Below are 26,199 nucleotides of genomic sequence, written 5' to 3'. Positions count from 1 at the left end.
CCAGAATGCTGATAACATCGTTGCCTGGGAGTCCTTCTTGAAATCTTTTGCCCTCTCGAATTCCAAGTCCAAATTGCCTCAAGAAATTGATGTACAGATAGCCCAAAAAACATCCGTCCGGCCCATCAGCGTTTCAAAAAAACATCCCCAGACTCTTTTATCTCTCGATTTAGGGGCAATAAAAACGGTCATAAATCGAACACTGCGCGAGCTGCGGAAAGCCGGAAGTGATAACGACCTAATTACCAAACTGAGAGTATTAAAGTGTCAAAAGAACAAAATCCTGTGGCGAATCAAGCAGGAGTCCAATGAACAAATTTGGGCGAAACTGCTCTATGATTCAAAAAACAACAACAGTGCAAGATTCTGGAAAACCATCAATAAAATAGAGAATCTGAATGCTCACGGTGTGAACTCTCACATTACTGAGGACACCTGGGCAAATTTTCTATTGAGACACTTTAACGATGATGGTCCAGGTAGAAATCTACACAGTCCTGAATTTCGTCAAGCGATACAGACGGTTTCAAAAACCTTAGCTGAGGAGTCCGACTTCCCAGGTTCAACAGTCCAGCTGAAGGGCTGAATTGCGAAAGGCCGGAAGGAGGGAGCTCCAGGCCCAAATGGAATTCCACCCATCCTCTACAAGCAAGATCCGACTTATTGGGCCGGCCAATTGCTCCCGCTTTTTGTAGAAATCTGGAGGGCCGAACAACTCCCATCCTCTTGGAGGGGCTCAATAATTGCCCCAATTTACAAAAAGGGCAACAAGAACGAGGCGAAGAACTACAGGCTCATAGCCCTTATAGATATAGACGCCAAATATTTTTCGGGGCTTCTCTTAGAAGAACTAACTGCATGGGCATCACGCAAAAAATTAATCCCCATTAATCAAACCGGTTTTCAAAAAAATATGGGGACCACGACAAACATTTTAGCCCTTTCCCTGATGACAGATGCTATAATCAAACACAAAAAACAACTATATGTGTGTTACATCGATTTTTCCGCTGCATTTGACAGCGTTGACAGAGGAAAATTGTGGGCAAAACTTTCATGGTGGGGAATCGACCCCAAGTTGCTGAAACATCTGATGTTACTACATACAGATACCTGGATCCAAGTAAAACTGGGGGCCGGCAACTGTCTGTCGAAAAAAATACCAACTACAAAAGGGTTGAAACAGGGGTGCGTTCTCGCACCGACCCTGTTCAACCTTTTTATGTCCGACCTCTCCAAAGATCTGGATAACTGTAACCACCATGCCCCAAAGTTAGGGGGTTTTACGCTGTCCAACCTACTATATACAGACGATCTGCTATTAATCAGTCAAACACCAGTCGGCCTGCAACACCTCATTAACACCACGAGCAAATTTGCCGAAAAGAATGGGTTAAGCGTAAACAATGATAAATCGAAGGTGATGGTACTAAATCAAAAATCAAAAAGGCATGTTTTCCAATGGTCTCTCCAAGACAAAAAAATGGAAACAGTTCAAGAATACAAATATCTGGGCATACATTTTGATTCAAAAGGATCCTTCAAGCAACAACTAACATCAATAAGGAACAGAGGGATCTCATTGGCCATAACATTAAAAAACATCAAAAAATAAAATAGCGGGCCCAAATTTAATCCCCTTACTTGACATATTTCGTGCGAAATTGCTGCCGTCAATTACATATGGCAGTGAATGTATGAGAGGGAAGGATGAGACCATCTTAGACAACGTGGTCAGTAAAACATTGCGAATATTATTTGCGCTTCCTCCATACACTTCGCCAGCACAGCTAAGGCTCGAGTTTGGCCTACAAAAGCAGCAAATCGCACGTAAAGGTGCATATGCAAAATGCTGGCACAAAGTAAAGAATGCGGAAACAGACTCTCTGAATGCCCATCTTTGGAAAGAATTGGAAACAAACAAGGACTCCCCTGCAATGGTTTACCTCCAAGCAGCCATAAACTCCCTTGCGCTAAGAGATCTTTGGGACTCGAGTTGCACAGACAAGTGCTTTAAGCGTCTGGTCAATAAATGTGTGAAAATAATTTCCTTGGAGGAGGACAAAACAGCACTAACCAAGAGGTCTCATGGGTGGTTTGTGATTCAAGGCTACACCAGCGCCTCACCACAGCCATACCTTAGCACCGGCTTTTCAAGGAAGGCGAAGGAAGACTTTTTGCGGTTGAGGATGGGGGTAATACCATCTCAGCCACATCTTGCCCCCTGGAAGCGCCTGGACTGCAACCCCAAGTGTAGGCTTTGTGACAATGCGAAGGACGACGTTTTGCATCTGCTGTGTAGTTGCAAAGCTCTAGATAGTATCCGAAAGAGCTTACTAACACAGCCTTGGAATCAGAGACGTGTGCGATCCCGTAGACAAGCTCTGTTGATGAGCTTTAAGGGAGAAAACATCCAACTAGCATGCAGGCTAGTGCGCTTTATGAAATTAGTCAACATGGCCCTAAACTCAGCAGTTAGTAATTAAATTTGTCGTACTGTGAATGGCTTCTCCTCTCAAGACTATTTTCCTTTGATAATCAAAGTCACAATCGATCGTGAAAGTCCTTTTTTCCTAACGTATAGTACTGTACTTCCCGCAGGGTTTTTCTCTCACTTTTTAACTTTTCTAAATGTTTTTATTTTTCTTTTTATTCATGTACTTTGCTTTTCCTTGTTTTTACTGCCGAATTGCAAAGATTTTAATTAATCATGCAATAAAGATTATTATTAGTATCTTATCCAATGAGTTAAATAGCAACGGATGATTAATATTGTGCCAATTAGAAAGTAGCAATAATTGTGCAATGTGACGCATAAATCCTAAACAAATGCTAAACATCGTATTATGTAATATTATTTTGAATGATTGTGCCACATCCATGTTGACAAGCAATTGAGTATGTAATTCATGGGATTATTCTGAACTTGTTCATTATTGAGGATGACAGGTTTACCCTGAGGATAAATCTTAAAGACAGCAGAAAGGGAGTGTATGGTGAGGTTAATGTATTAATGTTGGTTTCTCAGAGATAATAATCTGTAAGTATATGCAAGCCAATTGGATGAATAAACCAACAAAGGCATCAAGTCAGCTTCCTATTAAAATTCAAGTGATCTGAGGACCGTGCTCTGCGGTCGAAGAATTGGCTCACTTTCCCGCAGTGCTGCAAGGAACCATGGTTTCAATGTATCCAAGGCCACAGATGAGTTTTGAGCCTCGATAAGGACGTTGAAGCAAGAGAAACTCTAGTCTTCTTGCTAATGCTGTACGAGGCTCGAGCTCCACTGGATCTTGGCACAGTCTCAAGTCTTGCCAGTAACCACTTCCATCAATTTCTGATGATGATCAAAAATGATAGTACAATTTTGCTCACTGAGACACAGACCTCGAGCTTATTTGGGGCATGCTAGGCTGTAGTGACTTAGGCACTGCAGGAACCAGATGAGGAGGGAGGTGACACAGCTGTTGGAACCTCTGATTGTTAATTACGTTTTTTGGCTCAGAACACCCGTGCCCCCATCATTCTTTTTCAATTTTTAAAGATTCCTTAACCGAATTTAGAGAATGTTGCCCAGCTAAAGAACATTGTGAGGTATGAGCATGGGGTAACCAGTTTTCATGCCTCCTGTGATCCTGTCTGGGTAGACAGAACAAGGGATACTGTTTCAGTCCAATGATGTGGGCTTTGAAAGGACAGGCAACTTGCCTTCCTGGTATAGACGTCTGTGCGCTGATATTGATTTGATAGTCGTTGGTTGTGGACCTGCCTGGTGCCCTTGATTCTTGCCTTGGTGCCTGTGTTCCTCTAGAATGTTCCTACGGCAGAGAAAGGCCAAGGACATATTAAGGTACAGAGGGGAAAAAGTCTTGGCAAGAGAGCGTCTCTCTCAGCCATCTTTGCTAATGTGGAAGAAACTGGTTTTAGTACCACTGTTCTGGTCCTAAGTTCTCAAAGTTCAGTCATCAGCATGTTGATCTTTTGGGGTTCGCTTCCTCACACAACTGCATTCCAGAGGCTCCCCTGGTAATACTTGAAATCATTGCCTTCCCATTTGAGAGTGTAGATTCTCTGCAATTATATTACAAACATGATTGAATCAATCTAGCAACTGAAAAAACATGTCACATTCCCCTCCTTTGTACACCCAGTAAGAAATGCTATTATTGATAACATGGTCCATTAAATACATTTTTCAGCCATGCCCTCCATGTATTCAGGGGTTATAAATTGTTAAAGGCAGGCAGAGTGAAATGGTTTGCAGGCTTTGTTTGCTTTTATCTTTTCAGTCAATTATACCATTTAGTAAGCTTTATATCAGATAAAGTATTTTAGTATATATATATCTTTTATGAAAATGGATACATTTGTATTGTAGATATATTGTTTTATTAAAACATTTGTGTGAAGGTAAAATATTGTCAGACACATTGAATCCGTTTATTTGAAGATACATTTATGAAGATATTAATGCTGTCAGACACCTTGAAGCTACTTATTACCTAATCAGACTTACAACACTTTACTGACTGTAGGCAGTTACTTACCGCAACCATAGTTCTCCAATGTTGATTTCTTTAATAAGTTCTAATCTTTAAATCACATCCGTCAATGAGCTTGGGGGTCCCCAAGTTATTAACTAAGACTGTAATTAAATATCTCTGAACAAATTTGAGCAGTTTTTTTATTTAGTAGCACATTCACCTCATTGAAAAACATCCAAACGCCAGCTAGTGATGTGATGTGCTCTGAGCAAAACGCTCCCTTTAGACCATTACAACTCAGATTTCAATGCTTATATGAAAAGATAAAGCGTAAACAAGCCTATGACGTTGGAGGCATGAGGCTCACTTGTGAATCTTTAAAAGCTACCTGCAGAGGAGGACTGTACTTACAGATATGGAACATTCATAGATTAATTTACTTAAATCAGAATAGTAGGCGGTCTGTAAACAATTTGTCTCTCCAGGTGGTGTATAGGCGTGCAGCTCTGAGCCATTAGTTCTTGTTGAAATCTGAAATTATAGGGCCTTAACAGCACATGTAACAAATTGGGTTGAACAGTACTTGTTGGTCAGCCATAGATCATCAAATAAGGTACTTGCACAGTTAAATAGCAACATATATGATTTGGGGTTCAGATTTGCAAGAGCTCCTAAAGTTTTAAGAGATCATTTTTAAATTTTTAAGGGGTTTAGGGAGATGTGTTCTCTAGGTTCATAGTTTGGGGCAGAATAATTAATTGATGGCAGGGTAGCAAACAAGAACCTGAAAGTGGCTAAAGAGCACATGGACCGCCAGACTTGCGGGGGCACAGCAGCGGCGGTCTTCCGACCGCCCTATTACATCTTGGGGAGTCGGGCTGCCCTGGGACCACCGCAACCACCAGGGATCAGAGATGCCTAAAGGAGGTGCAGTGGTCTTGAGGTTGCAATATGCTTAGCGTTACTGCCGCAGTCCTGCCAAGCATATTACAAGTTTCCTCTTCGCCACAATTTTCATGGCGGTTCCACCGCCATTAAAACCATGGTGGAAAGGAAAGAAAGGGGGCCCTACGGGGCCCCTTTGTGGCCTCTGGGCCTGAGGATGCCTGCAGGGGGGCACATGTTGTGCCCCCCTGTATGCATGCACCTCATTACCTGCACGACATGGACTGCAGCAGTCCATACCATGCATGTATTGGTTTTGACGGTCCCATTGTGGTGCCTATTTCATAGGCACCGCCGTTGGAACGCCAAAGAACCACCCACCAGACCAAGGGAAAACTCCTAATCTGGCGTGCGGTTCAACCACAGGTTTGGTGGGGCGGTCCTGGTCCAGCACTGCCAAACTCGTAATTAAGCCATAAGTCGGATAGAGGCATTGAGTACAATTTAGTTTAGTGAGTGAATGATAAGACTTTGAGTGTTGGTGGAAATGCCTGTCACCTGTTACCTGTCGATTTTCATTTTTTTTCAGAATAAGAATGTTGGGTAGGTTAGATCAATAAATAGTTCGGATGCTCAAATAGGTTTCGAATGCACCTAGTTAAAATTCAGTCTGTTGCTTCTTTTGCCATTGTTTCTTGTTTTTCAATGTATATTAACTTCATCTCAGTCTTCTTTATTCAAGTGTTTACATTAAATGTAAAATCCAGTACAGGATAATCTGAACACAAAATTAAAAATTGGATTGCCTACAATGTGGATACAAAAAGCCAAATATGTACAAAACATATATAAACACATAATCCACAACATGGACAAGATTGTGAACGTAGTTTGCCTTACACTCAGCTTTACGTTTATCTGACTGACATTTTTTATAGTGTTACGAAACATCTTGTGAAGTCAATTGTGTTTTTTACTTTTTTTGCAGGGCTATATGATGGAAAATCGGATCCCAGGCTTGAAATGCGATTCAGATGTGTTTGTGACATTTGAAGGGGATAATGTTGTAATGTTGCAGGTATATGTACAATTAACACTTTTTAAATATCACAATGTTCTCTGAAGTTGATGAAATGAGGATAATTTCTAAGATGTTCTTTGTACGAAGAAAACTTGATGCTGATTACTTTTAATTTAAATTGTAAAATAATTGAGATATGCTGAAATTATTTGTTTCCAGGCAGCAACATATTTTGAAGACCATGTTTCTTCATGCAATATTTTAGGTTAGGATTGAGATGACTTTTCAGCATTACATTCTCTGCAAAATTACTAGAAAGGAGTCTTCGAGTACTGTACTCCTAAAGAAAACTTTCTATATTTATATTTAGATAGCAACGAATCGAAAAAAACGAATGATTAAATTGCTTTATATAAGCTGATCATTTTGTCTTTGCAAACACTGGATTTCATTTGAAAACTGAATATGCAGCAAAAAATGCAAACTTTAGGTTTCTGTTTTCACTATGCAATTATTCACTGTACTCTACTAGTCATTCAGGTCTTGAATTGTTCTCTGTCATCCCCTATCTTTATGTTTTTCTTTTATTATGTGGCTCAGCACAAAAAAATAAAAAAACAGATCACATTAGTTTAAATTCGTTACACATACAACTTTTAAATTGATCAGTATCATAATCTAAATGGAGTTTGTGGCACATGACATGAACTACAGGTTAGAGGCTGTAACCTCCGTCATGAAAAATGCAGACCATTCCATTGGCACCATTTGTTAAAAGGGTTGTAACAGCACTGAAGTACATTGCAGTGACCCATACAAATGATCATCTTTTGGCAATGACAATATCAAATATTTAGTAATTACTAAATTAACGGTAATCCGTATGAGCGGCAACGAAAACAATTCTGGGGGTTCCGTTTCTCCAGGAAAATCCGTTTTATTGCACATTCTCTAAGGTCCAGATTACTTGGAGTGATGCAAAATTAAATGCTAAAAGTGGACTGCAGCACTCATTATGCCACCCACTCAAGTAGAACTGCAAAACATGTCGGCAGGCCTGGCATTGTAGCCTGTTGTGCAGTTTAACCTGCCATTTCGAACTAGCACAATAAACTTTTTTGCCAGGCCTAAACATTCCTTTTTAGTATTTATAAGCAAGTACCTAAGGTTGGCCCTAAATTCCCATAAGGCAGGCTGCATGGTATTTAAAAATCAGGACATGTATATTTAAGGTTTTACATGTCCTAGCAGTGAGAGTCACTTTTCACCGCAGCAAGGCTGGCTTTTCCATAAAAAAAGCACATGGTTACTTAATTTTTACGATGCATACCTTCAGTTTGGGACTAACTAGAAAACTGATTCAATGACTCGTAATAGGAATTTAAAATCCCACCAAATGGTCAAGTCAGATTTTAAATTATTATTTTGAAAATGCCACTATTAGAAAGTTGGTATTTTCCAACCAAAGGTGACTTTATACTTGTGTCCAGGGTCATCTGAATGTTAATACCTCTCTTGTGGTGTGATGTATATTGCCCCCAGACAGTGTACAAAGGACCTGGGCGTGGGGAGGTGTGGACCTTCCTGACAGGAAGGCTGGAGAAGAGCTGTGCCCCTGCCCTGCCCTGATTGTATTTCAAAGGGTAGCCTGAGGGCTGTACTCGGCTTCCTTTGACTTCAGAAGAAGCCCACCCTTTTATTTGCAGATGCAGCTCACACCTGGGCCTGCCTGCTCTTTGTTTCAATAGTCAGTCTGGAGACAACGCAGGGGAAAGAGAGGAACTGACTAAAACCAGTTTTAGAGTTAGACAAAGTTGTGACCCCCGACTAGTGCTTAATTTGAGCTGGTGGTTTCCGGTGCTCAACACCGGCACCTGATCATCATCACTGGTGCTTTTCATGAGCACTTGTTAAGGACACATTTATTTCTGGTAGAGAGGGGATGATTAAGTGATTTACCCATAATCACAGGATATGACCGAAGACTCAAGCTGGTTCCCTAGCTCTGAAGTCGGCCACTACACCACATCCTCTCCCTACTTTCATGGTTAGCAGTTGGTTCTGTTTTAGGTGCCTTCTAACAGGAGAAATGAGTTGTTGCAACCTGCCTCCTGATGTGAGCCTTTACACTTATTTTATTACAAATTAACCACTGACCCCCACCCATAAGCTGGCACTGGGCATAGAAGTAGTATCCCCAGAACGTGAAATCGGAATACTACTATACCTGTGAAGACTCAAGAATAAGGACTGCCCTGCTATCTGAAGTCTGAAGGTAAACTAGGCCTGCTTGCCTGGAACTCAGGACTCCAGAGGTGACTCCGTGGGTCAGTTACCCGACCTCCTGTTTGAGCTGTAGGGATACAACAAGCTTCCAGAGGCCTTTCCTGCTTTCCTGCTGACAAGACCAACTGGAACCGACTTGGTTCCCACTACTGCTCTCTGTGGGAATGAGTCCTGACCCCCAAGTCTTGTACTCAAGGTCAGGGATCTGTGGCTGGAGTCAGTGTGCCACCCCCTATTTAACTGAAGGTCTCACTGGATCCAGTACAGCATGACGCAGACCCCACAGAGGTGAACTGTAGCACTTCTCATCGAAGGCTTCACTGGATCTGGCACAGTATAACGCAGAGCCATGTAGCTCCCAAATAAATGCCTCAGGGATCCAACAGAGCACAACGCAGAGATGTGCCTTGCCGCTCCTCGCCGAAGGCTTCACTGGATACGATGCAATACCCCGTAAGGCAGTGCAGCCCTGATGGAAATCTTCCCTGTGTCCAACGCAGAGCGACACAGGGCAATACAGAGCCCTGCTGAGTTTCGCCGCACAGTCCTTGCATCAAAGTCATAAGGTAAAATTTCCAGTGGGACAAACCTGGTCCTGTAGCTGCACTACGCTCCATTGTGGTTGGCCCGAACTTGTGACTTTGTTTCAGTTGGGCATGACTAGATTCCCTCAGTTGACACTACCTTGATACTTAAACTTTACAAATTCATAACTGCGATTTTTCTGATTATATTTTTGTTGTTTTGGTTCCATTTTATTTATTTAAACATTCTCTATGTTTCTAATTTACTTTGGAGTTTTCTTGTGTCGTATTTTCACTTTATTACTGTTTGTGTGATGCATGGATATTTTTTACATTGTCCCTAAGTTAAGCCTGACTGCTTTTGTTTCAATCTACAGGAGGGTTAATTAAACCCAGGTTTATTTAATGGCATTGGTGGTTCACTCTGACAAGGATTGTGATTATTTTTCGATGTGGGTTGGCATCCCCTTCAACAAATAATCACATTTCCTATACCCATGAAGAGATATTTTTCCAAGATTTGAGCTTGGGATGTATGCAGACAAAGTAGGCCAGAGAGACCCCAACAATCTAATAAGTGAGTTGGCTGCAACAATTAAATATCTGGTTATATTGTGGATTTGATGCTTGGAGTACACATTGTGTTCATTTAATTTTTTGCTGTACCAAAATTCTTGAATATTGTTACAGAATAAAAGCATCCTACAGGTTGCCCAGGACTATGAAATTAGGTCTGCAAACAAGAACCCCGGCCCCTCCCCCGGTATACTGGCATACTTACCATACTTTCAGTTGAAAGAACAAATATTACGGAAGGCGCGTAATAGTCAACCACTGTCATTTCAGGGGCGCACCATTGCTTTATACCAGGATCCGGCTACGATTACAGTGCAGAAACGACGAGACTTCAGGCCAGTCACGACACACCTGCGGAACCAAGGCATCACATATTCATAGGGGCACCCCTTTAGGCTTATCTTCAGATGGGAAGGCATGCTGCATCAGATTAGGTCACTACAGGAAGCATGTTGAATCCTAGGTATCGAGATTCCCTAACAGGAAGACTGAGAGTGGGGACAAAACGTCACAAAAAGAGCGGTGCAGACATGTTCAGGGAGGCAAACTTTTGGATAAAGCGTTAAAACCAGATCCGGAGATGATCACACAAGAGAGACAGGCTATTATGGAATCATTATCCAATGAGTCCTGCTCCAAAGATGGCATTGGAACTGCTTCAGGGGTCAGATAAGTGCATATAGCTATGTCGGGCGGGCGGAGCTCAGGGAAGAGGGGGGGAGATTGTTGGCCACAGTATGCACCCTACAAACTGGTTTACCAAGGGTACGCAGACTCGTCCTACGGGTCCTGGGCTATTTTGGGACATGTTCACTTTTGTTCTAGTTGTGGTTAGGGAAGGAGGGGGAACCGGTATTCAGAGGTTGTGAGGCTCAAGGTATTCACAAATTTTAACAAGGAACATGAGGGAGGAGAGGGCGATGAGCAGAGAAGAGTGGCAAGAATTTGGGCCCTGATGAGCACTGGGGTAAGTCACTTGTAATGTCACGGGATGTAGTAACACTAAATATAAAGGGGCTTAACAACCCCATCAAAAGACAAGCGATTCTCTCCTATTCAGAAAACTCAGAGCCGATGTGTGTTTCCTTCAGGAGATGCATCTACTGCCCAAAGATTAGCATCGGCTGCACTCGAGGGCCTTACCCCAGCCATTCTTCTCCTCAAAAGCAGAAAAGAAAGGAGGAGTTGCCATTCTGATCGCCGTACACCGTAAAGGGGAGGTGAAAGACAAAGTGCCAGAAATAAAAGGGAGACTACTTGCATACACAATTCAGTTTGGGGACCAAACCATGGTGCTGGGATCGATATATACCCCCAATACAGGGCAGGAAGGTTTCCTGAGAGCGGTAATAGTGGAGGTTCTGGTTATGCAAACATGTATGACGTTGGTTGGAGGGGACTTGAATCTGGTTCTATATAAGGCCAAGGATAGGTATAATACTAGCTTTAATCAAAAGGGGGAGATATCAAAAGAGGGGAAGAAATTGCTACATAAAATAGGTTTGGTAGACTTATGGAAGGAGGCGCATCCCCATACATCTTAATATTCATTCTTCTTGCATGCCCATAGGTCCTACGCTCGACTTGACTATTTTTTAGGAACAACAGAAATTAGCAAAGTGGTGAAGGGCATTGACATAGAGCCCACGGCTCTCTCAGACCATGAGGCAGTGACTATTAAGCTACGGTTACCACCACAACAGAGGAGGGCTGGATGTTGGAGGCTCAAAGAATATATGCTCCAAAAAAAGGTGGTGACACAATAACTCACCAGATGCATCAAAGACTATTTAGACATTAATGACTCCCCTGGGGTATCCATCATTACACTTTCGGAAGCTATGAAGGCGGTAGTAAGAGGGTAACTAATAGACATCACTGCTGCGGCAAACAAAGAAGTATGCGCGCAGTTAGCTATGCCGTTTTGAGAGTTGGAACGAGTGCATAGCCGGACTGGGGCGCCCAGAGTATAGAGACAGCTAAAAGCAGCAAGCGTACAGGTAACTGGGATAGACCTAGATAGGGCAGAGTATGCAGCGATTAGACTAAAACACTCCTAATACATTGAGGGGATAGGACGGGGCATTTACTAGCATGTAAACTCTGGGCCCAACTGCAACACACAAAAGTACATTCGCTTAAGAACGGGGAGGGGAGGAAGTCGCTAGTGACCAGGAAATAGCCCAGACCTTTCGGGAGTTCTGTGAGACTCTATATGCAAGGGACACCCCAACCGGACGCAAAATTACATCTTACTTACAGAGTGTTAAAATGTCCATGATAACAGCGGACCAGGCAAAAATCTTGGACGACCCAATGCGGATTGAGGAGGTGGTCACTGCAATTTCGCGGCTTAAACTTCTCATATTGCCAGGTCCAGATGGGTTCTCAGCACTCTTCTATAATATTCTCACAGAAAATGAGACCTAATTGTATATTGAGACCTCAGTACTTATATATCGCCTCTTATTTATGTGAATTGCTTGGAACATTGACTATATAATGGCATGTCGGCTAGTGGTGAGGACAAGTAAAAGAACAAAGCTTCAAATGTATTGGAACTGTAATTCTATCTACCATAGCTTTCCCGTTCTGTCCCTTGTAGTTCATACTTTTAGATATCTTGCTGTTGGCAGGGTAAACCTAAAATGTGCTTGAGTAGGATAGTTGAGAAATTTAAATGGTGTTTCTGATATTGTTGAATAAATTGACAAGCTGCACTTCAATTTGAAGTTTAAGATAGTTTTTCACAGTTGGAGGTGCAACCAGTAGAATAAAAATAAATGTGCTCTGTGTAATCCTTTAGTCAAAGTCCATGGTAAGTGTGATTTTACCTTTCCTAGATTTCCAGGGATAATCTATAATGTATGACGTACTAGATAATGACCTGGTCACTGTGTTGAAAACTACTCAGGGGAAATATGGTTCAAATAGTTTGGATCAATGGGATCTCCTCAAATGATGAAAAAAAGATTCCAGAGGAAATCATAAAATGGAGGAAAGTCATTGGCAGGAAATACCAGTTGTTACTAATATGATTGCTTAATGTTCATCCTAACACTAGAGGTATTTTACTACATCCACAGTACATGAGATTTCAGTTATTCAATACATAAAAATGTGGGTCAGATTTTCCTGGATAATGGTTGTGAAATCCCTTGTGCATTCTAATATTTTTGAAGCATGGAAGGCATCTCCTTGATACCTTCTGCTTTGGCTGTATTTTATCTTTGGATTGTGGACATAAACTGTCCTAGTTGATATGAACAAATGTTTTCACTTTTACTAAGGACGCAGAGGCGAGGTTTATGCCTACATGTTTCGCTTTATCTTAAATAGCAGCCCAAAGTAAACAGCTACACTTTCCAGTTACCACTAGTAAACACTAGTACTACAAACACTCAAAGTCCATAATGCTTGTCTGTAATTCAGATTCTCTAGCCTTTCGCTGTCTTTCTTCCTGTAAACTCAGCTGCCATCCTCCAAAACCAAATACTTTTAATTAATAACCAGTGTTATTTCATCATATACAACACTTCATGGGTAGATCTCCAGATAAAGGGTATGAGATCCCTCAAATATCTACCTTGAGATGAACCTCCGAGACTAGAATTCTGGAAGTGTCAATCCACTGTGGTGCTCTGGCAACCTGGAAGATATTCTACTGTCACTGCTTTCTTGTTCCCTGAAGTCCTTGGCTACCACTGTGAGCATTCTCAACCGGGTATATCCCAGACGATTGATGTTGCACTGAGAAGTTGTCCATTTTCAGCAGCACACAGCATTTCACCTGGTCGTTTGTCCAGCATTTCACCTCAAAGAGAGTTGCAAGAAGCTCTAGGCAGTGAATGAGAAGTGCCAATTTGTCTTCTATCCAGCTTCTCCTAGTAGATACATCTCTACATCTGGCTTCTCCAGCCTGATCTACTGGCATCTGACTTTATCACCAGATCTGGGGTTGATCTGAATATAGCAATGCCATTCTAGGTTTCCATGTAATGGAGTCACTATTGCAACTCCTTCATGGCTTTGTTTGTCAGGGTTACTTACACTGAATATGTGCATCTCCTTCTGAGATGCAGTTCCTTAATGTGCTGCATGACCTGATAGAGAAGATCACATGGATGGAAGATGTCAATAGCCACGCTAGTTAAGCGATTTGTCGAAGCCAGAACATCAACTTATGGAGTGTTTCTCTCAGCTCCCTCTTCATATTTGCACTCTTTGATTGTGTCAGTTGCACCGTCACCAGAACGCAGGGACGGTTCCTCCGCTAAGGCGGATGAGCATTGGCCCACTGCTTGTAGAGCAGATTTTTTTGTATGAAACTATAATAACCTCATTATTATCATTTTATTATTCTTTGCTATGGGGCTGGGTTACGGCGGGCGTGGCTGGAGTCACAGGGGGAAGAGTGGTTTGCACGCTCCAAATGTGCAGGACTGCTTGTCTAACCATCTTCGGCCCGCCAAATAGTCATGCTCACTTTCCATCTTTCCCACCAGGCTGTAATGCACAGCTTGGTGAGAAACATGCACAGGCTCCCTATCCCTGACTGAGATCCGAACTACAGCACTCAGACGAATTACAATGCTGAATTGCAGTGTTGTGATTGGCTATGCGGAGCCTGGGTGCTTCCTGGTTCGGACCTTCCAAGAAAAGAGGCAACATGACGGAGAGACTGCTGCCATTTTAAAGGTAGGTGTTTATTTTTTGTTTGTTTTTTTCAAACCCCTAAATGCCAACCGCCCACCCAATGCTGCCTCCATTGGCTGCCACCTGCCACTGCCAGAACGGCTTCTATGATCAAGCAAGAACCAACTTCTTAGTGTTCAATGAACTCTAGACTCTGTAACTGGTTTACTGCCATGTCAAAATATTGTCTGAAAGAAGTGAGCATTGATCCATGACAAAAAATTTCATGGAGGTAGACATTCAGTCGAGCTCCCCTTGACCAAGAATATATGACCAGTCTGAACAACTTTGTGAAGTACCAGGAGGCCGATGACAGACCGAGGAATAAGGTCTTGAATTCATACACCTGATTCTTCCATCGGAATTTCGGGAACCTGAGGTTAGGGTGAAAGATTGACACTATCAGGTAAGCATCAGTCCAGACTGACCATCCAGGCATCCAACTGGAGCATATCCCTGAGTAGATGATTACCCTTCATCTTGAAGTGGTGGTGAAAACCAACCACTCGTTAAACTCCCTTACGTAGATGACAGGATGGTGCCCGTTGTATTTCTTCTGTACCAAAAAGAATTTGCTCCTGAAGCTCGAGGGTAGGCCAGCATGGAAGCAATGTCTCCTTTCTCCTCTAAGGCTACCATTTAATGGTCAATTAAGGCCAAACCTCTGTCTGACAATGAAATCTGCCTCAGCCTCTGCCATTACCACTGCCAGCAAGCCATAAAATTTCATCTGAAAGCCCTGCAACGTTTGAAGGAACAAGGCATCACTTGTCAGTTCCCGCAAACAGTGTGCAAATGAAGCAAACCTTCCCCCTATTTCTATGAACTAAAAATGGATCGGACTAACTGGTGTGTGTATTTGAAGGATTGAAGCTCTCTACTGCTATGATTCCTGCTGGCTTCCCTGGAGGGGAATAATCTGCCAAATTGATTCTGGTCCTGCCACGCCCCTCTGTGGGATGCCTGCACACTAAAAGTACCTTGGTTGGAGAAATTGCCTAAAGAGCGCCATCTCTTGGCTGCACCAAAGACCTTTTGGCTGAACATTTTCTTTAGTGAGGCTTGCACCTTATTGAGGAAGGGGAAGGTGGAAACATATTTGCCCAGGTCTTTAAAGACAGGGTTCACAAAGATGCCCTCTTAGGCAATCATGTCAGCATCCCAAGTTTTGGGTCCCACTTTTATAAGGAGTGATCTGTGGCTCTCGTAGAGATAATGCAATTTGCATTCCCTAGGAAGATTACCGTCCTCTTGGCCCATCCAGTAAGGATCTCCAGCAAGATCAGGGTCCCTGAGTCTTTGGTCTCTTCGTCCATATCCAGTATCTTGCCATATCAAGCAACTTCGTTGGCAGTTGTGCTACGTGCAACAGTTTGTCCTGGCAACCCTGCCAAAACAGGTCTGTACCCTTTTTGGGGTACTTTACAAATTTTATTAGGAATGTGGCAATGCAGTCGTCAGTTTTTGGGTGTGGATGCCACTTTTCCTTCTAAAGTGGGTCAAAAGCATTCAGCCCTGAGGATCCCCTGAACTTCCTTGTTTACAAGTTTCCTCAGCCGGACAGCCACGTATTGTGTTACCTAGTTGGCTGGATTCCATTCAGAGGGTCTAGGTTGGAAGATATCTTCCAAGCCCAAAATAAATAGGACCTTGAAATAATCCTCCCGTTCATTTGGTTTAAGACCCTAAGGTTTCTGGGACGATTGCTAGACTGCCAGCTTCTGAACCATCATCAAAATCTCTCTAAATCTGATCTCTTCAGGGTCATTGTGATGGCTGGGTCATAGAATTGAGTGAGTCCAGAATTTTGTGTTTGGAGTGAGCTCTTCGCACCTGAGCTACCCTCTGCTGTGCCCTAGGACCATGCCAAGAAAGCCTACTTCAGCCTGCAAAAGGGCCCTCCTTTTGGCCTTGAAGTGCCTCAAGGGCTTACTGACTCCAGAAGGTAGCATCAAATCTTCCTTCTAGGGAGAGGTTCAGGTAGGGCCCCGCCCAAGTGAGGAATTTCCTCTTGAAAGGCTTCAAGGCACTGGATGCTACCTTATTAATTGAGGCATCTCCTACCTCTGAGGGATGAACTTTTCCTTCTCATCAAAGGCAACCTGATCCCTTCTCTGCATGCCCATCAAAGGTTAATCCCCTGAAAATCTGACTGCTAGAGAAGAAGGGAATCCAGAGGCACTCTACAACCTGGTTGTGTCTGGGCAATTTAAAATGTATTTGGGTAATTATTTGTGTGCCCCATGCCATGGGGCTTTCAGCCTGTGCTATGCCCCTAAAAGTAGAGTCCGGAGGGGAGGAGAATTTTTCTCTACTGAGACTGGTCACACTCCTAGTACAGTGGTTAGCATAAGCCAGCCGGATGCCTTCGCTAGTCCGCGCCTTGTCTGTAAAGACACATACTAGAGCAAGAACTCCTCAACCAAGAAAAATACCTGCTCACTAAACAGGCCTTGATTCTCTTTGTGAAAGTCCAGTGTTTCGCACTCCCATTACAAACGCCATGCAACACGGGTCTCTATGATCGGCGTTAAAGGAGTACCACAGCTCCCCCGGTAGTCGACGGACCACACCACACCACTGGACTTCTCCAGCACCCTGATAAATAAACTCAAGCACCTGTAGAAAAGAACTTATGTGCAGCACGGTGTCAGCAATCAGTATAATAAATTACCACAAATTGTCAAAGAAAGCACGAAAAAGCACACAGAAACAAAGAGAGCGCGTCAAGGAGGAGGACACTTATTTTTTCCATGAGCAGCAAGAAAAGAGGTAGAAGTTCTGGGGTATTGATTTATTTAGCAATCCGAATAGTGTGTAATATTTGAGGACCTGATTAAGGAAAAAATGGAGGCGTGTATACATCTTTGATTTTTGTCTACATTTATATCAAATTCATTATTTTGATCAATATTCCCAAAGAGTAAACCTTTGAAATCTATGCAAGGCTTAGATTTCCAGGTGAACTCCAACTCCCCAACACTTTACTCATGGGGTTGCCTGCATTGCAGGTAATATGCAGTAAGAAATATTGCAAAAATGTTCACTTGCTAATTTTTACTTTTTTCTCCATTTTTGTCCACATGGGCAGCATACAGTTCCAGATAGACGAAAGCCTTCCCCAACATCCTCTTAAAATATAGGTATATTTGAGGCACTTCCTCATGTACTGCGACTTCCTTTTTCTGGAAAGAAGGAAGGTTGTTTCAGTTTTAGGTCATAATTGCTCTTACCGGTAAAGCAGTGCCCCTGGATGTAGGGGCTTTTGCCTCGGTTATCTTGTTTAAAATAGACCTAAAAAACAATCTCCTCCAAGCATTTGGAATCTGGTCTCATGACCAGCAAAAAGATAATTTTACTTATTTTTACCTGACACTTTTGAGAGTTTGTCTTCACATTGAAAGGCCCTTGATTCTGCAATTTGACAAAATAGAATGTACTGTTACTCTCTCCTCCTCACCGCCCTCAAGAGGCCCACGGGTTTACATGCAAAACATGTCTTCTGTTACCTGCTTACTGTATTCTGGACACCTACACATTACTGAACTGAATTAAAAGCTTTCAATGATACACATAGATGTCTACAGATGACTTGAAACTTTACTCGAACAGCAAGAAGAGGTAGAAATGTATTTGATGGTGTTGTGCCTTGACATGAAAGGGTGGCATCATGCTAGTAGAAATGTACCAGCAATTATGTAGCTAGTAAGGCCTCGAGAAGAAGCTCATTTCACTTATGTTGCTTTCTGTGAACTGATTGAGGAAAGCTTTCACATTTTGTATTTTAGCAAAAGTGTGTGCTATGCCACGTTTTTCAGTTTCTGGAATTGTGACTGTTAGACCTGGCACCATTGGCGTAGGTCTCCCTTCCATTTTTGCTGTTGCCTCATGTATTTTTGCTAGTGATGCTTTGGGCACTGTGCCACTGCTATTCAGTGCCACAGTGCAAGTGCTCCCTATTGTAAATTGATGTGTTAATCAGTGGTTCCATGTTTGGCTATTTGGTTTACTTGTCAGACCCTAGTCTAGTGCACTGAATGTGCCCAGGGCGTGTAAATCCAAATGCTGCTGGGGGGCCTGTAGCACTGGTTGTGCCACCCACAGAAGCAGCCTTGTAAAATGTATCTAAGGTCTGCCATTGCAGAGCCTGCGTGCAGTCTGGTACTGTCATGCTGACTGGGCAAGTGCACCCACTTGCCAGTCCCCAAACCTTCCCTTTTCTTCATATCAGTCACCCCTATGGTAGGCCCAAGGGCAGGGTGCATTGTAAGTATAAGGAAGGACAAGCCCTTGTGTGTGTGGCATGTCATAATAGTGAATTACAGCCATTTTCGTTTTTCACTATTGCAAGGCTACCTGTTCTCCATAGGCCAGAATGGGCTGTTAGAGTTATTACATTTTATAATCCTAACTGTCTCAGAGAACATGGTAGAAATTCGAGTTTAGTATGCCTGAACTCAGAATAATAAAATACATCTTTTAATAACGTTTATTTTAATATTCTGTGTTTGCAAATACCACTTTTAGAAAGTAGCATTTGCTTGTCTAACAATTTAAACCTGCCTCTGCTAGATTGTGTATTCCTATGTCTGGTTTTGTGAGTGACAGGGCTGGGGGATTCCAAGAGAAAAGCTGAGTCACCCAGTGGTGAATAGAGATCTGCATCTAGATGGGAGGGAGGAGTTGCACCTGGACCTTGAATAGGGCTGTGCCTGCCTTCCACAATGCTGACTCCACCCCCTGGGGAGCGGCTGATGTCTCTGCCCTGCACACTGAAAGAAGAGAAGGAGTCTTGTAAACAAAGTGCTCCAGAACTGTACTTGCCTTCCACAATGTTGGCTCCATCTCCTGTGGGGCGTCTGATGTTTCTGCCCTGCACTGTGAAAGGAAACGAGAAGTCTGGTGAACAGAGTGCTTCAGAACTGGTTTGGACTGGGCAAAGGCCCTTCTCCCCTCAAAGAATAAAGGATTTTGGGGTATAAATATTGGGACCCTGATCCCATGAAATTAGATCACTTTGGACTGCAAGAAGAAACCTTTACTGAGGAGAGGAACCTGAAGAAACTGAGGAGAGACTATTCCCAAGCTGAAGTGCTGCTTGGAGGATTGGCCTGCTGTGGTTGCCTTTCTGCCAAAGGAAGGAGAAAGGAACTTTGTGTACTTTGCTTTCCACTTGTGAAGGATCTCCAAGGACTTGGAAAAGAGCTTGCCTCCTGCTGAAGTCTCAGGGACAACAGACTTCAACCCCCAGCTCCCCAGAGTTCTTTTGGAAGTGCCTGCTGCTGTTTTGGGCATTCTGAGGAACTGCGTGTCGCAAGGAGCTTTAAGCGCAACTCAACGAGAAGAAGCGTGTCGCCGTCGTTGTGCCTGCCGTCGCAACTCCGAAGGAGGGTGTCGCCGCTGGAACTGTTGCACTGCACCGCATCGGAGGGAAGTGTGCCGCAACGAAGAGGAAGCGTGTCGCCGTCACTGCTGCTGCCGTCGCAACCCCGAAGGAGGGTGTCGCCACTGTAGTTGTCGCACTGCACCGCATCAGGAGAAGAATCTCACAACAAGGTCGGAGCGTGTCGCCATCGCTGTGCATGCCGTCGGAACTCCGAAGGAGGGTGTCGCCGCTGAAACTGTTGCACTGCACCGCATCGATCAAGAGCACCTCGCATCTACGAGAAGCGCGCCGCAGTCGGAGCTGCTGCCATCACATTTTGGATGTCGCCGCTGTAGTTGTCTCATTGAGCGGAAGCTTCACGCATCAAGGGAGAAGAGCGTTGCCGCTGGAGCTGTTGCCGTCGCATCGTAAGGGTGTCGCCACTGCAGTCCACGCATTGTACCGAGGACTTCACGCATCCCCGAGAATTGTGCCACATCTAGAAGATCTTCACATCTTTATTTCTTTGTATCTGAACTTTGCCGCATTTCCCATCGTTGCGACATTGCTTGTCGTGGAAGCGCAACGCAACTTAAGGTACATTGACGCAGAGTGTCGCATCTAAGAACTGAACTGAACTAAGCTTAAATCTACCATCTTAACGTAATCATAGTGTGTATTTTTTTCGTTTATGGTCTTGTGGTAACTATATATAGAGTCTACTTATTTTTGGTATGAAACCTGTGTGATGTCCATTTGTAGTGTTGTCACTGGGTTACTGAATGTGGTCACAACTTCTTAACTTACAACGCCTCTGAAGTAAAGCTCTTCTGCTCGTGCCAAGCTACAAAGGGGGTGAGCAGGGGTTATTTTGGGAGTGTAATCCCCTTATCCTGACTAGAGGAGAGGGTCCCTATTTGTCACAAGTACCTAGCTTTGCCAACTAGAGACCCCCAAATCTAACAGTGACACATTTGTATACATTGCTGTAAGAGAAAGCTGTTGTAACAATGTGGCAAAGGGTTATTATGATCATTATCTGGAGTATTTATGGTTACAATATGTTACTTAGAGTTTTTGTAAATATTCAAACAGCTGTAATAACTAGTGCGTGGCCTTTACTTTTGTTTCTCTTCTTACTACATACTGGAAACCTAACTTTTTAGCTAGTAAAGGAAAACGTTTACCATTGGAAGGGGGTAAGCATTGAACTCTTGACTTGTGATTACCATTCCAAAAATCGTCTTCTACACTCATACCACCATACTGCTCATGATTCCAAAAAGCCAAACTCTTCCACAACAAGCCAACTTTTATCACACACTGCTCCTCCCTTTTCACTTGATAGTTGCTCTCCAGCCTGCAAAGTAGATGCCATGAATCCCAGGAAAGGTGGTGCCACAATGTTGGAGGGGATCGCATCTGAATGCGAAGTGAATTAGCTATTCTAACTAATGACCCCAGCAGGGAATTTATGACTGCAGCTTATCCAAAGTTCAAGGAAGAAGGTTAAGGTTTGTGGAAAGTGTGAAGACTCCTGAGAGAATAATGCTTCATACTATTTGGACAGAATCCAAGGAACTGCAGTAGGTTGAACCAGCAGAGGTAATCCAGTAACCATTTCCAGTGAGTGCTCTGCTTCTATTATTACCTATGTAGAACACAGTGTTGATGGAATTCAGCTGGTGAGCATGACTAATATCCACCACTGAAATTACTTCATATTTCACCATATTAATTCACCACTAATCCTTTTTAGGCTTCCTGAATAGCGTGCGTCAACAAGCGCTATATAAATATAAACCTTTGTCCTCTTCTATCCTTCTGCTATCATTCCAAATCCAAATAACTGACTAACCTATCCACCACTTAAAATGTACTTGCATATTTCACTAATCTAATTCAACACTAATCCTCTCTGGGTCCCGGAGCAGCGTGCTACTCGCCAAAAAAGAGCTTCGACGCCTCGTTAGGGGTAGTAAGCGCTATATAAATTCAATTACAATACAATACTTCTAGAACGAAAGTGTAGTCAGACTCCAGAAGAAGCTGCAATCTTAACAGACAACTAAAGCCTTGTGCGACTCCCCGTCCTTGTGCTGGAGGGCAACAGAAAACTGCTTTACTTTTAATAAATGGAATTCCCTCTGAAGTAAGCAAGCCACCATTCAGGGTTGTTCTGAGGATCGAATCACACTAATTTCAAATTTCTTGATGGAAAATACTGTGGTGTGGATACAAAATATGCAATTTTCATAGTACTCCAATAAATGCTCTTGAAATCGCAAACATGTTTGGAGACCCTGGCTGGCATATTCAGTTTGGTCCTAAAAAACACAATAAACTGGAAATTCCCTAAATGTGTGGAAAACACGATCTTAAAATAATAAAGCAGTTCTTAGTATGGGCAGTGGCTGAAACACAAAAATGTTCACATACGAGACGAATTGCTCATAAGTTGTGCAATAACAAGTTATTTTACTTTTTTAGGAACATGCCGTCCTGATAAAAACATCTATCAGCCATTCGGCCAGAAAGCATTTTTGATTTTCTATAATTTAATTATGTCTTTTTCTATGTATATAACCCAGAACTAGTTGAGAGACAATTGAGTTTACTTAGTAGCAAGCAGTATACAGTAGTACTGAACGGGCATTATCCACACACGGCACGATGATTCTACATTACACTACACCTTGCAAATATGTCCCTATATAATTACCCAATGTAAGTACATAGTAAGAGACCAGATCCAACTGAGATTCTAATCGATGGTAGGGCAGGAGGCAATGCTGTGGTATACACCTTTTCTGTCAATATTGTGTTTGTCCTCATAGCCATCATGTAGCTTGTTGAATTGAGGGATGTGAAAGTCGGTTTTTCTTAGTTCTTGCGAGTGTGGTACTGCATCTTTAAGTGGGCATTCAGCATACAGACAAAAAGCAATCATGAAGGTTCAAATCTTTCAGGTATGAATTATATTTGATGGATAGCGGCAGTAGTCTAAAGCTGTCCATGTGGAAAGAGATGTTGGCTAAGAAACCCAGAAAGGCTTCCGAAAGGTACACAGTAGTATAAAGCAGAAGCTCAATATGTGATGCACGTTTATCCTACATAAAGGCATTTGGACTACCCAAAGAATCCATATAGCTAAACTTTGGAATTCTGTAAATTACTGAGACTCGACACCAAACCAAACACCCTAGAGCAACTTAATGAAAATGCTACTCTTATTATTTATTGATATCCAATTTTCAAAACATTCCTACAGACTTTTCAGAGGGGTCCAAACATGTTCCTGAAAGCATTTATACTTTCTTTAAACAAAGGTATGCAGTGTCTTAAGAAGAAACAAAATTGTTGGTCATTATTATAGCAGCCAGATAATACAACTTGTGTCAAGTGGAAACGACAATAGCCTGCCCTCCATCGGTGGTGGAACTCGGTTGTGCACATAGATTTATTAAACTCTTGATTCGTAACTCCACTGTTTTTGCTAAATTCTAATTTGGGAACGTGTACGTACATTTTGGAATCTTCCGAACAAAGGGGTCCATTACGATAGCGGGCGGATTGCCCCCGCCGGGCCGGCAGTAGCCACTGCCGACCCGGTGGGGGCGATCCGCCCACCATCAGTCCATGATTCTCCCGGCCACATTAGGATGGCTTGGGGGTCCACGACGGATGGGACGACCGTCCGCCGCTTTTCCGCTGGACGACACTTCGACCAGGCGGAAAACTGCCACCATATGGTGGCAGTGTCTGTAAGACACTGCCATCCATATTATGATGAGGGCGGAGATGAGCCTTTCCATGGCGGCGTTGCCATGGAAAGGCGGGCAGGCGGTGCTGGGAGCACTGCCTGCTGGGAATGGGGTATGCCATTGCCACAGTGGTGGTGGCATCCTAATTGCAGGTGCGGGACCGCCGCACCCCTGGCGGACAGTCCTGCATTCCGTTACAGTGGCGGACGGGCCCGCCATCGTAATGGACCCCTTATTGACTGTAAAGAACTGCAGTGGTATATGGAAATTTGTCAATCACCAATAAAAAACATTACTTGTATCTGTCACTTTCACTCAACAGCATATTCAACAGATGGAGGTTATGCTTGCTTGGTAGTTTTTTGTGTGAGCAAAAATACAAGGTTGTCTGATTTATCACTGGAAAACACATAACAAAACAGTCAGAATCCAAGCCAAAATATCCTGCTACTCCATTCCTTTCAAATATAGCCATTCCTTTCTAGACTCCTTTCTTCTGCTATTACTTTTACCCAGTGGCGGCTGGTGACATTTCAAAGTCGTGTGCGAGGAAACAGCGATACGCTTGCATTCCCCGGCACATATAGTTTGATGACTGCTACAAACACTGATGTCATTCATAGTGGTATTATGTGTTTTATTTTAAGATCTGTTCTGCTGTTTCAAAGAAAAAAAACTGTCTTCACGCCATGTGGCCTACTAGATCGAGATGCTGAAGGAGAGACAAGGCTCCTCCCTCCAAGCATATCAGTTTGCCGTGCACCACTGTCAAGCCTTTCTGATAAGCCAGAAATTCATTAGCACTTCAGCTAAATTGAAGGTTAATGGATTGAAGTGTTCTCAATCAGCCTCTCGCCACAACTTACAGACCCCCTTTCCCCAGTGCTGTGTTGTGGCAGCTCCGGCAAATGAGCGTCAAGCTAAAAGCAACAGAATTTTCTCACGCTGCTAGCATTTAGTATCTTGACTAGGCTAGATGAAACTTGTGTATCTGTCGGCAGGAAGACGAACATTGATCACAATTCAATGTGACGTTACATTGTATCTTTTTTAAGGCCCTCTAGAGCGCTCAGCTGCCTTCGGACTAGGTGCGCGCTATATAAGAGCTACTTACAAATATGCGCAAGTTGAAAGAATGAGCAGGAGAAAGCACCCCCAGAAGATGGCCAGGCAAATTAAGTAGACCACTAGGAACCCGTCCATGTTCACCCGATTTTAGTGCCTCGAGCATGCAGAGCTGTGCCACTACAAGCCGCGATTAGTAAGTGTCAATCAGCGAGATGCTCTATTTATGGACTCGGGCGAGTGCTTAGACGCCACCAGCATTCTTAGTGCCTCCTCCTCTGCAGTTTACGTGGCCGGAATCCTCCAGCTCCGAGCATGGCCCGGTGACGTCACCAGAGCCAACTCCCCTAGCTAATCCCAACACTGCCCTCATGCTGTTACCCAGCATGGAAGCAGCACCTGGATTGGTTGGAGGGAGCTGGCTCACCACTCATCGTGGCACGAGGGGCCTGAGCTGTCTATCCACCTGGCTGTATGATAGCTCAGGCTGGAGAAGTTTATACTGCGCATGTCATGCTGGCCTTCGCAAGACAGCTGCCAAAGAGACATGAGCAGTTTAAACTGTTGTAGCCGGGCACCTCTCCTCCCTGCTCCCAGTCTGCACTGTATCAACTGCCCCACCCGCCTTGCTCTAATACTCATCTCCTGCGGCTGTCAGAATGGAAAATAAAATGGTAATAAAATCTCTTCATTACCGTTTTATTTTTCACTTTTGCTGTGCCCACAGCAGGGGGGCAATGCTCCTCTGCCCAAATGGAGCAGCTGCCACGTCTTTTACCCCTCATGTTTTTAGTAAAACTCCTTTGTGTTAAGATCTATAAAGTGTATATATAAAAATCCAAATCTAGACCAACCAATATATAATACAAATAACACCCCAAAATTAATAGGAAGACATACTGTACAATGGCTATATAAATACCAGTTTTTACATTGATGTAGGACTGGCTTCACAGGACTTTACCAGTAATCTAAGCAAATTATTTGAACTTCTTACATTCCTACTGTATTGAATGTTGAATATTTATCATCATGCTGACTCATTGTTCTCTTGACATACAGTGAGTATATTCTGTTTACTTTCTTTTTTTTAAACCTTGCTAATATTTGAAAAATGTGCATCAAATAGTTTTTATTTTGAAACTCTAACCTGATCTCAATTGTTCTCTAGAGATTTAAAGATTCTGATTTGCTTGCTAGCATTCTCCTTTCATACCAGAATCTCCAGAAATATTTTTTCAGTCTGATTGGTTTGTGTAAACACACACATTTCCTTGAACTCTAGCAACAGATGCCCAAATCTTTGCAAACCTCTCAACAAAAGACAGGAAATGGAAGCTGTTGTAGAAAATTAATATTTCTTGGCCTGTGTGAGGATCTCCAAATAAGTAATGTTGTAGGGCAGTGAAAAACTTGTCATCTTCCTTGTTAACTTTGATCCCTTTATTTGGTCGCTTCTTAAATCACAGTACTTTATGAACTATACCTTGGGGTAGTTAAATATTTAGCAGTTTAACTTTTTTGTTTTATCTGC

The 26,199-nt window shown here is 43.0% G+C and overlaps 1 protein-coding gene across 1 annotated transcript in view; it reads left to right on the top strand.

Moving 5' to 3' along the window:
* Nucleotides 1-26,199, top strand: part of ACOXL (acyl-CoA oxidase like) — a 1,104,726-nt gene that overhangs the window by 690,736 nt on the left and 387,791 nt on the right. The window contains exon 13 of the mRNA XM_086926889.1: nt 6,358-6,447. Within this exon, the coding sequence (XP_086783015.1) occupies nt 6,358-6,447 (90 nt within the window). The remainder of the gene's footprint in view (nt 1-6,357; nt 6,448-26,199) is intronic.

This window comes from Lissotriton vulgaris, chromosome 6 (assembly GCF_964263255.1).
Source record: "Lissotriton vulgaris chromosome 6, aLisVul1.2, whole genome shotgun sequence".
Taxonomy (NCBI): domain Eukaryota; kingdom Metazoa; phylum Chordata; class Amphibia; order Caudata; family Salamandridae; genus Lissotriton; species Lissotriton vulgaris.
The sequence above is the reverse complement of the archived record's forward strand: the minus strand, read 5'-3'. Positions and strand labels throughout refer to the sequence as shown.